The 14,478-nt window shown below is 48.4% G+C and overlaps 3 protein-coding genes across 3 annotated transcripts; 2 read left to right on the top strand and 1 right to left on the bottom strand.

Annotated features, from left to right (window-relative positions):
* Positions 1–429: 429 nt before the first annotated feature.
* VOLCADRAFT_68805 (uncharacterized protein) lies at positions 430–8,796 on the top strand (the record flags this gene model as incomplete). Its single annotated transcript, XM_002957975.1, has 3 exons — positions 430–593; positions 4,439–4,689; positions 8,594–8,796. Coding segments are annotated over 3 exons (618 nt in total), but the record flags the coding sequence as incomplete, so codon positions are not given.
* A 2,178-nt stretch (positions 8,797–10,974) lies between these two features.
* Positions 10,975–11,403, top strand: VOLCADRAFT_99209 (uncharacterized protein; the record flags this gene model as incomplete). Its single annotated transcript, XM_002957974.1, has 1 exon — positions 10,975–11,403. The coding sequence occupies one exon, from the start codon at positions 10,975–10,977 to the stop codon at positions 11,401–11,403; it is 429 nt and encodes a 142-aa protein (XP_002958020.1).
* Positions 11,404–13,210: 1,807 nt separating this feature from the next.
* Positions 13,211–13,432, bottom strand: VOLCADRAFT_68908 (uncharacterized protein; the record flags this gene model as incomplete). Its single annotated transcript, XM_002957957.1, has 1 exon — positions 13,211–13,432. A coding segment is annotated over one exon (222 nt), but the record flags the coding sequence as incomplete, so codon positions are not given.
* Between the last annotated feature and the right edge of the window lie 1,046 nt (positions 13,433–14,478).

Genomic DNA, 14,478 nt, shown 5'->3' with positions numbered 1-14,478 from the left:
CGTTTTTGTTACTGAGCGCATATGCTTGCACATCGCATATACTTGCAGATCGTGTATGCTTGCGGATCACATATGCTTGCAGAGCAGATATGCTTGCACATCGCATATGCTTGCACATCGCATATGCTTGCACATCGCATACGCTTGCACATCCCATATGCTTGCAGAGCGCATATGCTTGCAGATTGCATATGCTTGCACATCGCATATGCTTGCAGATCACATATGGTTGCAGATCACATATGCTTGCAGATCGCATATGCTTGCACATCGCATATGCTTGCAGATCGCATATGCTTGCAGATCACATATGCTTGCAGATCGCATACGCTTGCACATCCCATATGCTTGCAGAGCGCATATGCTTGCATATTGCATATGCTTGCACACCGCATACGCTTGCAGATCAAATATGCTTGCAGAGCGTATATGCTTGCACATTGCATATGCTTGCAGATCGCATATGCTTGCAGATTGCATATGGCATATGCTTGCAGATCGCATATGGCATATGCTTGCAGATCGCATATGGCATATGCTTGCAGATCGCATATGGCATATGCTTGCAGATCGCATATGGCATATGCTTGCACGTTGCATATGCTTGCAGATTACAAATGCTTGCATACTGCATATGCTTGCAGATAGCATAGCATAGCATAGCGCAGCATAGCATAGCATAGCATAGCATAGCATAGCATAGCATAGTGTAGTGCAGCGCAGCATAGCATAGCATAGCATAGTATAGCATAGCATAGCATAGCATAGCATAGCATAGCATAGCATAGCATAGCATAGCATAGCATAGCATAGCATAGCATAGCATAGCATAGCATAGCATAGCATAGCATAGCATAGCATAGCATAGCATAGCATAGCATAGCATAGCACTTGCTGGACAGCCGGGTCGAGTCCTGCGATGGTTTTCACGTTTCCATGCTGTCATGCTTTCTTGGTTTTGGTACTGAGCACATATGCTTGCGCATCGCATATACTTGCAGATCGCATATGCTTGCGGATCACATATGCTTGCAGAGCACATATGATTGGACATCGCATATGCTTGCACATCGCATATGCTTGCGGATTGCATACCCTTGCACATCTCATATGCTTGCAGAGCGCATATGCTTGCAGATTGCATATGCTTGCAGATCGCATATGCTTGCAGATCACATATGCTTGCAGATCACATATGCTTGCAGATCGCATACCCTTGCACATCGCATATGCTTGCAGATCGCATATGCTTGCAGATCACATATGCTTGCAGATCGCATACGCTTGCACATCCCATATGCTTGCAGAGCGCATATGCTTGCACATTGCATATGCTTGCACACCGCATACGCTTGCAGATCACATATGCTTGCAGAGCGTATACGCTTACACATTGCATATGCTTGCAGATCGCATATGCTTGCAGATCGCATATGGCATATGCTTGCAGATCGCATATGCTTGCAGATCGCATATGGCACATGCTTGCAGACTGTATATGTTTGCATAATGCAGATGCATGCGCATACGTATAACATATCGCATATCGTATATTGCATATCGCATATTGCATATTGCATATCGCATATCGCATATCGCATATCGCATATTGCATATCGCATATTGTGTATCGCGTATCGCATATCGCATATCGCATATTGCATATCGCATATTGCATATTGCATATTGCATATTGCATATTGCATATTGCATATTGCATATTGCATATTGCATATTGCATATCGCATATCGCATATCCCATATCGCTGCATATATGGCATATCGCATATCACATACCGCATATCGCATATCGCAAATTGCATATCGCTGCATATCGCATATCGCTGCATATCGCTGCATATTGCATATCGCATTTACATATATGCATATAATATATGCACACATATGAAACATAAAACATAACCTCGGTGAGGATCGAACCGGCGACCTCCCGTTCTTTTTGGCGCGGTCTTTAGCGCGTACGGCACGCTCCCGACCCGGAATTTCCAAAATGCTCCGGACAACCGGACAACCGGACAAGCATCGAACTCCGGACGAGGCGCGGTCCCTGCGGTCCCGAGGGTGCCGTAGCTCTCGTCCGGGTCCGCACACGTTCGGGTGCATCCGGACGTTCGGGTGCATCCGGATTGCAAATGCTTGCGTATTGCAAATGCTTGCATATGCAATATCCTTACATATTGCATATTGCCCATGCTTGCATATGCAATATCCTTGCATATTGCGCATGCTTGCATATTGCGCATGCTTGCATATTCCAAATGCTTGCATATTGCAAATGCTTGCATATTGCATGTGCTTGCATATTGCAAATGCTTGCATATTGCATATGCTTGTATATTGCATATGCTTGCAGATCGCATATGCTTGCAGATCGCATATGTATGCAGATTGCATATGCTTGCAGATTGCATATGCTTGCAGATTGCATATGCTTGCAGATCGCATATGCTTGCAGATTGCATATCTGGCGCAGATCGCATATGCTTGCAGACTGCATCTCTTTGCAGATCGCATATGCTTGCAGATCGCATTTGCTTGCAGATTGCATGTGCTTGCAAATCGCATATGCTTGCAAATGGCATATGCTTGTAGATCGCATATGCTTGCAGACTGCATATGCTTGCAGATCGCATATGCTTGCATATTGCATATGCTTGCATATTGCGCATGCTTGCATATTGCGCATGCTTGCATATTCCAAATGCTTGCATATTCCAAATGCTTGCATATTGCAAATGCTTGCATATTGCAAATGCTTGCATATTGCAAATGCTTGCATATTGCATATGCTTGTATATTGCATATGCTTGCAGATCGCATATGCTTGCAGATCGCATATGTATGCAGATTGCATATGCTTGCAGATTGCATATGCTTGCAGATTGCATATGCTTGCAGATCGCATATGCTTGCAGATTGCATATCTGGCGCAGATCGCATATGCTTGCAGACTGCATCTCTTTGCAGATCGCATATGCTTGCAGATCGCATTTGCTTGCAGATTGCATGTGCTTGCAAATCGCATATGCTTGCAAATGGCATATGCTTGTAGATCGCATATGCTTGCAGACTGCATATGCTTGCAGATGCATGCATATGCTTGCATATTGCATATGCTTGCATATTGCGCATGCTTGCATATTGCGCATGCTATGCATATTCCAAATGCTTGCATATTCCAAATGCTTGCATATTGCAAATGCTTGCAGACGGCATAGGCTTGCAGATCGCATATGGCATATGCTTGCAGATCGCATACGGCATATGCTTGCAGGTCGCATATACTTGCAGGTCGCATATGCTTGCAGATCGCATATGCTTGCAGATCGCATATGCTTGCAGATCGCATATGGCATATTTGCAGATCACATATGCTTGCAGATCGCATATGGCATATGCTTGCAGATCGCATATGCTTGCAGATTGCATATGCTTGCAGATCGCATATGGCATATGCTTGCAGATCGCATATGGCATATGCTTGCAGATCGCATATCCTTGCGGATCGCATATCCTTGGCTATATATGCAATATATATGCCGTATATTGCATATTGCGCATGCTTGCATATTGCGCATGCTTGCATATTCCAAATGCTTGGCTATTGCAAATGCTTGCAGATCGCATATGCATGCAGATCGCATATGCTTGCAGACTGCATCTGTTTGCAGACTGCATATGCTTGGCGACTGCATCTGATTGCAGACTGCATCTGCTTGCAGACTGCTTCTGCTTGCAGATCGCATATGCTTGCAGATCGCATATGCTTGCATATTGCATATGCTTGCAGATCGCATATGCTTGCAGATTGCATATATGGCGCAGATCGCATATGCTTGCAGATTGCATATATGGCGCAGATCGCATATGCTTGCAGATTGCATATATGGCGCAGATCGCATATGCTGGCAGATTGCATATATGGCGCAGATCGCATATGCTTGCAGACTGCATCTCTTTGCAGATCGCATATCTTTGCAGATCGCATTTGCTTGCAGATTGCATATGCTTGCAAATCGCATATGCTTGCAGACCGCATACGCTTGCAGATCACATATGCTTGCAGATAGCATATGGCATATGCTTGCAGATCGCATATGCTTGCAGATAGCATATGGCATATGCTTGCAGACAGCATATGCTTGCAGATCGCATATGCGTATAGATCACAGCACAGCATAGCATCGCATAGCATAGCATAGCGCAGCATAGCATAGCATAGCATAGCATAGCGCAGGATAGCATAGCATAGCATAACATAGCGCAGCATAGCATAGCATAGCGCAGCATAGCATAACACAGCGCAGCATAGCATAGCATATCATAGCATAGCGCAGCATAGCATAGCATAGCATAGCATAGCATAGCATAGCGCAGCATAGCGTAGCATAGCATAGCATAGCGCATATGCTTGCAGATTGCAGATCGCCTATGCTTGCAGACCGCATAACGCATATGCTTGCAGATCGCATATCGCATATGCTTGCATATCGCATATGCTTGCAGATCGCATATGCTTGCAGATCGCAAATGCTTGCAGTTGGCAGATGGTTGCATTTGGCATATGCTTGCAGATCGCATATGGCATATGCTTGCAGATCGCATATGGCATATGCTTGCAGATCGCATATGCTTGCAGATCGCATATGGCACATGCTTGCAGACTGTGTATGCTTGCATAATGCAGATGCACGCGCATATGTATAACATATCGCATATCGTATATTGCATATCGCATATTGCATATTGCATATCGCATATCGCATATCGCATATCGCATATTGCATATCGCATATCGCATATCGCATATCGCATATCGCATATTGCATATCGCATATCGCATATCGCATATCGCATATCGCATATCGCATATCGCATATCGCATATCGCATATTGCATACCGCATATCGCATATCGCAAATTGCATACCGCATATCGCATATCGCAAATTGCATATCGCTGCATATCGCATATCGCTGCATATCGCTGCATATTGCATATCGCATATACATATATGCATATATGCACATATATGAAACATAAAACATAATTGCGGTAGGGATCGAACCGGCGACCTTCCATTTTTTCCGGCGCAGTCTTAAGCGCGTACGGCACGCTCCCGACCCGGAATTTCCAAAACGCTCCGGACGGACAACCGGACGGACAACCGGACAACCATCGAACTCGGGATAGGCCTCCGCTCATAACATATGAGCTACGGCGACGAGGCGCGGTCCCTGCGGTCCCGAGGGTGCCGTAGCTCTCGTCCGGGTCCGGACACGTTCGGGTGCATCCGGACGTTCGGGTGCACGGCGGACACGATCCAGCAAGTCCTGCCGGTCTCGGACTTGATCCACGCAAACCACCGTGAAAGCGCCAGCCAAATCCGCAACACGCGCGGGCAACTGGCCCCGTAGCATATTGGGGTCAGGGTTTACGACCGCGATGCCATGAGATTGAACGGCACATGGCAATACCTCGGGAGGGCGGCCCGCGAGATGTACAATCATGAGCTGCTGCATGAGACGGCCCCGCCCTAGCAGTTGACTCTCCACGAACGTGGGCGCAGGCAAGGGATCGCCCAGGTGATTAACAGATGGCACGTCACCCGGATCGAGTCGTGCCAAAGCCGCTTCAGGTATTCGGCGTGCTGCAACAAAAGCGGCGGGAGGTGGGTATCGGGCAGGCACAATTGAAAGATAAGGTGTTTAAACGAGAAGAAGAAGAAGAAGAGCCGAAGGGGAAGGCCATACCGGCCGCACAGAGAAAACGGCTGGACGAAACAAAGGTGCTGAACAGCATGATCCAATGGACGGAGGGACTGGCTGTATAGGAGACAGAACAATTGCTTACCTGCGAGTGCCTTCTCGCACGAGGTGCAGATGGTGAATTCATCCGGAGCATCATCGTGTGGGAACACGGTCCGGTTCGGCAACTCTGTATCAAGACGCATGCAAAACGGAACCTCCACACTTATTGGGTCATCGACGCAAGGCCGCGGCTGCACCCGCGGTGGATGGGGTTGTAATTCCGGAGGTAGCTGCATTGTGGCCGCGTCATCTGCAGCACCTGGCTCATTAGTCCCGTTGTCTCCACCGTCGCTGTCAACTGCTAACGCATCTTCATCTACGAATGCCGCTCGATCAGGGTCACCACCGATGCCAGCACTACTCGCGCGTTCGGATCTGCCGATACGATACCGAGCCGGCAGAACCGGATCTGGCGGCGGTGGTGCGGTACCTTGGGCAGTGCAGGGCATGCGCCGCCAAGCCAGGGTACGCGCATGACGCGGCACTGCGGCGGTGCACATGATGTCGGCGCGCAAAAGGTCCACATTGGGAATGTCCAGCCAGGCACGGAGCGTGGACTGTTCCTCCGAGCACTGTTCAGAGCAGACGGCACACACCCGCGAAGGCATGTGTCGACGCAACGCGGCGGCCATCCTGCTTGCAAGATGCAAGTGCTTTTCGTAGGGTACCTGCCGATCCACCGGGAGTTCACCGCCGGGCAAATCCTGCACGCGCCCTTCCGGAATGGCCTCCAGAAAATCAGGCGGCCGTGGGTGCTGGCCCTCGTGCAAACAGGGAAACCGCATTAGGTTCCGCAAGCGTTCAAGTAAGCTGGCTTGTGGAAGCTGTATTGCATGCACCTGAGCACGGCCCTGTGCGTGTGCAGCGGTGTCACGCTCTTGTTCCACAGCTCTGCGCTCCGGATCTTGACGGGCAACAGCTCGTGCAGCGGTGTCACGCTGCTGTTCCGCAGCCCTGCGCTCCGGATCTTGACGGGCAGCAGCTCGTGCAGCGGTGTGACGCTGCTGTTCCGCAGCCCTGTGCTCCGGATCTTGACGGGCAGCAGCTCGTGCAGCAGTGTTACGCTGCTGTTCTGCAGCCCTGCGCTCCGGATCTTGACGGGCAACAGCTCGTGCAGCGGTGTTACGCTGCTGTTCCGCAGCCCTGTGCTCCGGATCTTGATGGGCAGCAGCTCGTGCAGCGGTGTTACGCTGCTGTTCCGCAGCCCTGCACTCCGGATCTTGACGGGCAGCAGCTCGTGCAGCGGTGTTACGCTGCTGTTCCGCAGCCCTGCGCTCCAGATCTTGACGGGCAGCAGCTCCTGCAGCGGTGTGACGCTGCTGTTCCGCAGCCCTGCGCTCCGGGTCTTGGCGGTGGTGCTGCCCCACAGCCCGTCCCTCCGTGTCTCGGCGGTGTTGCTGCTCCACAGCCCCGTACTCTGGGTCTTCACGAGCAGCAGCTTGTGCAGCAGTGTCTCGCTGCTGCTCTGCAGCCCTGTGCCGCGGATCCAGACGAGCATCCCGCATCCGAGCTGCATCCACGCTGAGGGGTGTGTTTGACGCACTTGTGCCTCTAAAATGAAAACCGCCAGCAAGTGTACCTAGGCGCTCGCGACCACGAGTTGCGGGCCGCTGGGGTAAATCATTCGGTGTGTCTGCCATAACTGACGGAAGCCGTCTTAAGTCACAGCTTGCATTGGCGGCACCACCAACCAGTATACAGCCGCCGGCTTTCCTAATTTGCAGCTGGCGGCTTTCGTATGATTCAGCGCTCCGCACTACTGTAAGTGAAGACAAATATAGCAAACGCGCATATCTGTGTGTGCGTCAAATTGCGTGTTTAATTGCGCGTTTCGGTGTACTCTAAAGGAATCACGCGCCAAAATGCAGGTTAAATTGCACGGCTGGGTACATGTTAAGTGTTAATTTGCGTGGTTGGGCGCGCTTGTGTATCGAATTACAATTAACAATTAACAACAATTCGGTGCGCTTGCGTGTCGAATGACGCGAACACGGTGCGGCGCGCATTGCACCGTGCACGGTCCGAAAATATAAGAAAATAGAAAAAAGAAGCGTGCGGGCGCCGAGCGACGAAGCAACACAAAAAAGGACACATCGACACGCCCGCGCCGGGGTCGAACCGGCGACCGCGACTCCCACTAGATATCGGAGCTAGCGTGCCCGACGAAGCGGCCCACGGCCATGCTCCGGGGCGCCTTCCGCGGGGGCAGGTGTGGTGCGGTGCGGCGCGGGGCGCCGAACCGAACGAAGGAAGAAGACGAAACAAGCGGCGACGGCGGGACGCGAACCGACGACCGCGGCTCCCACGCGGCGACGGAGCTAGCCTAAAAGGCGCGGCTCCGAAACCGCGGACGACACCCCGAAAAACGCGAAAACAGCAAGCGGCCACCCGGACGGACGGACGGACGGTCAGACGAGGCGCGGTCCCTGCGGTCCCGAGGGTGCCGTAGCTCTCGTCCGGGTCCGGACACGTTCTGGTGCATCCGGACGTTCGGGTGCATACGACGGATTGCAAATGCTTGCATATTGCAAATGCTTGCATATTGCATATGCTTGCAGACCGCATATGCTTGCAGATGACATATGCTTGCAGGTCGTATATGGCATATGCTTGCAGATCGCATATGCTTGCAGATCACGTGTGCTTGCAGATCGCATATGATTGCAGATGCCTGCAGACAGCATATGCTTGCAGATCGCATATGCTTGCAGACAGCATATGCTTGCAGATCGCATATGCTTGCAGACAGCATATGCTTGCAGATCGCATATGCTTGCAGACAGCATATGCTTGCAGATCGCATATGGCATATGCTTGCAGATCGCATACGGCATTTGCTTGCAGATCGCATATGCTTGCAGACGGCATAGGCTTGCAGATCGCATATGGCATATGCTTGCAGATCGCATATGGCATATGCTTGCAGATAGCATATGGCATATGCTTGCAGGTCGCATATGCTTGCAGATTGCATATGCTTGCAGATCGCATATGCTTGCAGATCACATATGCTTGCAGATCGCATATGGCATATGCTTGCAGATCGCATATGCTTGCAGATCACATATGCTTGCAGATCGCATATGACATATGCTTGCAGATCGCATATGACATATGCTTGCAGATCGCATATGCTTGCAGATCGCATATGCTTGCAGATCGCATATGCTTGCAGATCGCATATGGCATATGCTTGCAGATCGCACATCCTTGCATATTGCATATTGCCCATGCTTGCATATGCAATATCCTTGCATATCGCGCATGCTTGCATATTGCGCATGCTTGCATATTGCGCATGCTTGCATATTCCAAATGCTTGCATATTGCAAATGCTTGCAGATCGCATATGCATGCAGATTGCATATGCTTGCAGATTGCATATATGGCGCAGATCGCATATGCTTGCAGACTGCATCTGTTTGCGGACTGCATCTGCTTGCAGATCGCATCTGCTTGCAGATCGCATATGCTTGCATATTGCATATGCTTGCAGATCGCATATGCTTGCAGATTGCATATATGGCGCAGATCGCATATGCTTGCAGACTGCATCTCTTTGCAGATCGCATATGCTTGCAGATCGCATACGCTTGCACATCCCATATGCTTGCAGAGCGCATACACTTGCAGATCGCATATGCTTGCAGATCGCATATGCTTGCACATCGCATATACTTGCAGATCGCATATGCTTGCGGATCACATATGCTTGCAGATCGCATATGCTTGCAGATCGCATTTGCTTGCAGATTGCATATGTTTGCATACTGCATTGCTTGCATACCGCATATGCTTGCAGATCGCATATGCTTGTGGATCACATATACTTGCAGAGCACATATGCTTGCACATCGCATATGCTTGCAGATCGCATATGCTTGCAGAGCGCATATGTTTGCACATCACATATGCTTGCACATCGCATATGCTTGCATATCTCATACGCTTGCACATCCCATATGCTTGCAAAGCGCATATGCTTGCAGATTGCATATGCTTGCACATCGCACATGCTTGCAGATCACATATGCTTGCAGAGCGCATATGCTTGCACATTACATATGCTTGCAGATCGCATATGCTTGCAGATCACATATGCTTGCAGATCGCATACGCTTGCACATCCCATATGCCTGCACATTGCATATACTTGCGGATCGCATATGCTTGCACATCGCATATGCTTGCAGATTACAAATGCTTGCATACTGCATATGCTTGCAGATAGCATAGCATAGCATAGCGCAGCATAGCATAGCATAGCATAGCATAGCATAGCATAGCATAGCATAGCGTAGTGTAGTGTAGCGCAGCATAGCATAGCATAGTATAGCATAGCATAGCATAGCATAGCATAGCATAGCATAGCATAGCATAGCATAGCATAGCATAGCATAGCATAGCATAGCATAGCATAGCATAGCATAGCATAGCATAGCATAGCATAGCATAGCATAGCATAGCATAGCACTTGCTGGACAGCAGGTTCGAGTCCTGTGATGGTTTTCACGTTTCCATGCTTTCATGCTTTCTTGTTTTTGTTACTGAGCGCATATGCTTGCACATCGCATATGCATGCAGATCGCATATGCTTGCGGATCACATATGCTTGCACATCCCATATACTTGCAGATCGCATATGCTTGCGAATCACATATGCTTGCAGAGCACATATGCTTGCACATCGCATACGCTTGCACATCGCATATGCTTGCAGATCACATACGCTTGCACATCTCATATGCTTGCAGAGCGCATATGCTTGCAGATTGCATACGCTTGCACATCGCATATGCTTGCAGATCACATATGCTTGCAGATCACGTATGCTTGCAGATCGCATACCCTTGCACATCGCATATGCTTGCAGATCGCATATGCTTGCAGATCACATATGCTTGCAGATCGCATACGCTTGCACATCCCATATGCTTGCAGAGCGCATATGCTTGCACATTGCATATGCTTGCACACCGCATACGCTTGCAGATCACATATGCTTGCAGAGCGTATACGCTTGCACATTGCATATGCTTGCAGATCGCATATGCTTGCAGATCGCATATGGCATATGCTTGCAGATCGCATATGCTTGCAGATCGCATATGGCACATGCTTGCAGACTGTATATGTTTGCATAATGCAGATGCATGCGCATACGTATAACATATCGCATATCGTATATTGCATATCGCATATTGCATATTGCATATCGCATATCGCATATCGCATATCGCATATCGCATATCGCATATCGCATATTGTGTATCGCGTATCGCATATCGCATATCGCATATTGCATATCGCATATTGCATATTGCATATTGCATATTGCATATTGCATATTGCATATTGCATATTGCATATTGCATATTGCATATTGCATATTGCATATTGCATATTGCATATCGCATATCGCATATCCCATATCGCTGCATATATGGCATATCGCATATCACATACCGCATATCGCATATCGCAAATTGCATATCGCTGCATATCGCATATCGCTGCATATCGCTGCATATTGCATATCACATATATGCATATAATATATGCACATATATGAAACATAAAACATAACCTCGGTGAGGATCGAACCGGCGACCTCCCGTTCTTTTTGGCGCGGTCTTTAGCGCGTACGGCACGCTCCCGACCCGGAATTTCCAAAATGCTCCGGACAACCGGACAACCGGACAAGCATCGAACTCCGGACGAGGCGCGGTCCCTGCGGTCCCGAGGGTGCCGTAGCTCTCGTCCGGGTCCGGACACGTTCGGGTGCATCCGGACGTTCGGGTGCATCCGGATTGCAAATGCTTGCGTATTGCAAATGCTTGCATATGCAATATCCTTACATATGGCATATTGCCCATGCTTGCATATGCAATATCCTTGCATATTGTGCATGCTTGCATATTGCGCATGCTTGCATATTCCAAATGCTTGCATATTGAAAATGCTTGCAGATTGCATATGCTTGCAGATCGCATATGCGATCTGCATGCAGATTGCATATGCTTGCAGATTGCATATGCTTGCAGATTGCATATGCTTGCGTATTGCATTGCTTGCAGATCGCATATGCTTGCAGATTGCATATATGGCGCAGATCGCATATGCTTGCAGACTGCATCTCTTTGCCGATCGCATTTGCTTGCAGATTGCATATGCTTGCAAATCGCATATGCTTGCAAATGGCATATGCTTGTAGATCGCATATGCTTGCAGACTGCATATGCTTGCAGACTGCATATGCTTGCAGACTGCATATGCTTGCAGATCGCATATGCTTGCAGACCGCATATGCTTGCAGATCACATATGCTTGCAGATCGCATATGGCATATGCTTGCAGATCGCATATGCTTGCAGATCACATATGCTTGCAGATCGCAAATGCTTGCAGATCGCATATGCTTGCAGACAGCATATGCTTGCAGATCGCATATGCTTGCAGATCGCATATGCTTGCAGATCGCATATGGCATATGCTTGCAGATCGCATATCCTTGCATATTGCATATTGCCCATGCTTGCATATGCAATATCCTTGCATACTGCGCATGCTTGCATATTGCGCATGCTTGCATATTCCAAATGCTAGCATATTCCAAATGCTTGCATATTGCAAATGCTTGCAGATCGCATATGCATGCAGATTGCATATGCTTGCAGATTGCATATATGGCGCAGATCGCATATGCTTGCAGACTGCATCTGCTTGCAGACTGCATCTGCTTGCAGATCGCATATGCTTGCAGATCGCATGCGCATATGCTTGCATATGCGCATATGCTTGCATATTGCATATGCTTGCAGATCGCATATGCTTGCAGATTGCATATATGGCGCAGATCGCATATGCTTGCAGACTGCATCTCTTTGCAGATCGCATATGCTTGCAGATCGCATTTGCTTGCAGATTGCATATGCTTGCAAATCGCATATGCTTGCAAATGGCATATGCTTGTAGGTCGCATATGCTTGCAGACTGCATATGCTTGCAGACTGCATATGCTTGCAGACTGCATATGCTTGCAGACTGCATATGCTTGCAGATTGCATATGCTTGCAGACCGCATATGCTTGCAGATCACATATGCTTGCAGATCGCATATGGCATATGCTTGCAGATCGCATATGCTTGCAGATCACATATGCTTGCAGATAGCATATGCTTGCAGAATCGCATATGCTTGCAGACAGCATATGCTTGCAGATCGCATATGCTTGCAGACAGCATATGCTTGCAGATCGCATACGCTTGCATATCCCATATGCTTGCAGATCGCATTTGCTTGCAGATCGCATATGTTTGCATACTGCATTGCTTGCATACCGCATATGCTTGCAGATCGCATATGCTTGCACATCGCATATGCTTGCACATCGCATATGCTTGCACATCGCATATGCTTGCAGAGCGCATACGCTTGCAGATTGCATATGCTTGCACATGGCATATGCTTGCAAATCACATATGCTTGCAGAGCGCATATGCTTGCACATCCCATATGCTTGCAGAGCGCATATGCTTGCACATTGCATATGCTTGCACATCGCATACGCTTGCAGATCACATATGCTTGCATACTGCATATGCTTGCAGATAGCATAGCATAGCATAGCGCAGCATAGCATAGCATAGCATAGCATAGGATAGCGTAGTGTAGCGCAGTATAGCATATCATCGCATAGTATAGCATAGCATAGCATAGCATAGCATAGCATAGCACTTGCTGGACAGCAGGTTCGAGTCCTGCGATGGTTTTCACGTTTCCATGTTTTCATGCTTTCTTGTTTTTGTTACTGAGCGCATATGCTTGCACATCGCATATGCTTGCAGATCGCATATGCTTGCGGATCACATATGCTTGCAGAGCACATATGCTTGCACATAGCATATGCTTGCACATCGCATATGCTTGCAGATTGCATATGCTTGCAAATCGCATATGCTTGCAGATCACATATGCTTGCAGAGCGCATATGCTTGCACATCGCATATGCTTGCAGATCGCATATGCTTGCACGTCGCATATACTTGCAGATCACATACGCATGCATACTGCGTATGCTTGCAGATACCATAGCATAGCATAGCGCAGCATAGCATAGCATAGCATAGCACAGCATAGCATAGCATATGCTTGCAGACTGCATCTCTTTGCCGATCGCATTTGCTTGCAGATTGCATATGCTTGCAAATCGCATATGCTTGCAAATGGCATATGCTTGTAGATCGCATATGCTTGCAGACTGCATATGCTTGCAGACTGCATATGCTTGCAGACTGCATATGCTTGCAGATCGCATATGCTTGCAGACCGCATATGCTTGCAGATCACATATGCTTGCAGATCGCATATGGCATATGCTTGCAGATCGCATATGCTTGCAGATCACATATGCTTGCAGATCGCAAATGCTTGCAGATCGCATATGCTTGCAGACAGCATATGCTTGCAGATCGCATATGCTTGCAGATCGCATATGCTTGCAGATCGCATATGGCATATGCTTGCAGATCGCATATCCTTGCATATTGCATATTGCCCATGCTTGCATATGCAATATCCTTGCATACTGCGCATGCTTGCATATTGCGCATGCTTGCATATTCCAAATGCTAGCATATTCCAAAT

Source organism: Volvox carteri (assembly GCF_000143455.1).
Source record: "Volvox carteri f. nagariensis unplaced genomic scaffold VOLCAscaffold_83, whole genome shotgun sequence".
Classification (NCBI taxonomy): Eukaryota; Viridiplantae; Chlorophyta; class Chlorophyceae; order Chlamydomonadales; family Volvocaceae; genus Volvox; species Volvox carteri.
The sequence above is the reverse complement of the archived record's forward strand: the minus strand, read 5'-3'. Positions and strand labels throughout refer to the sequence as shown.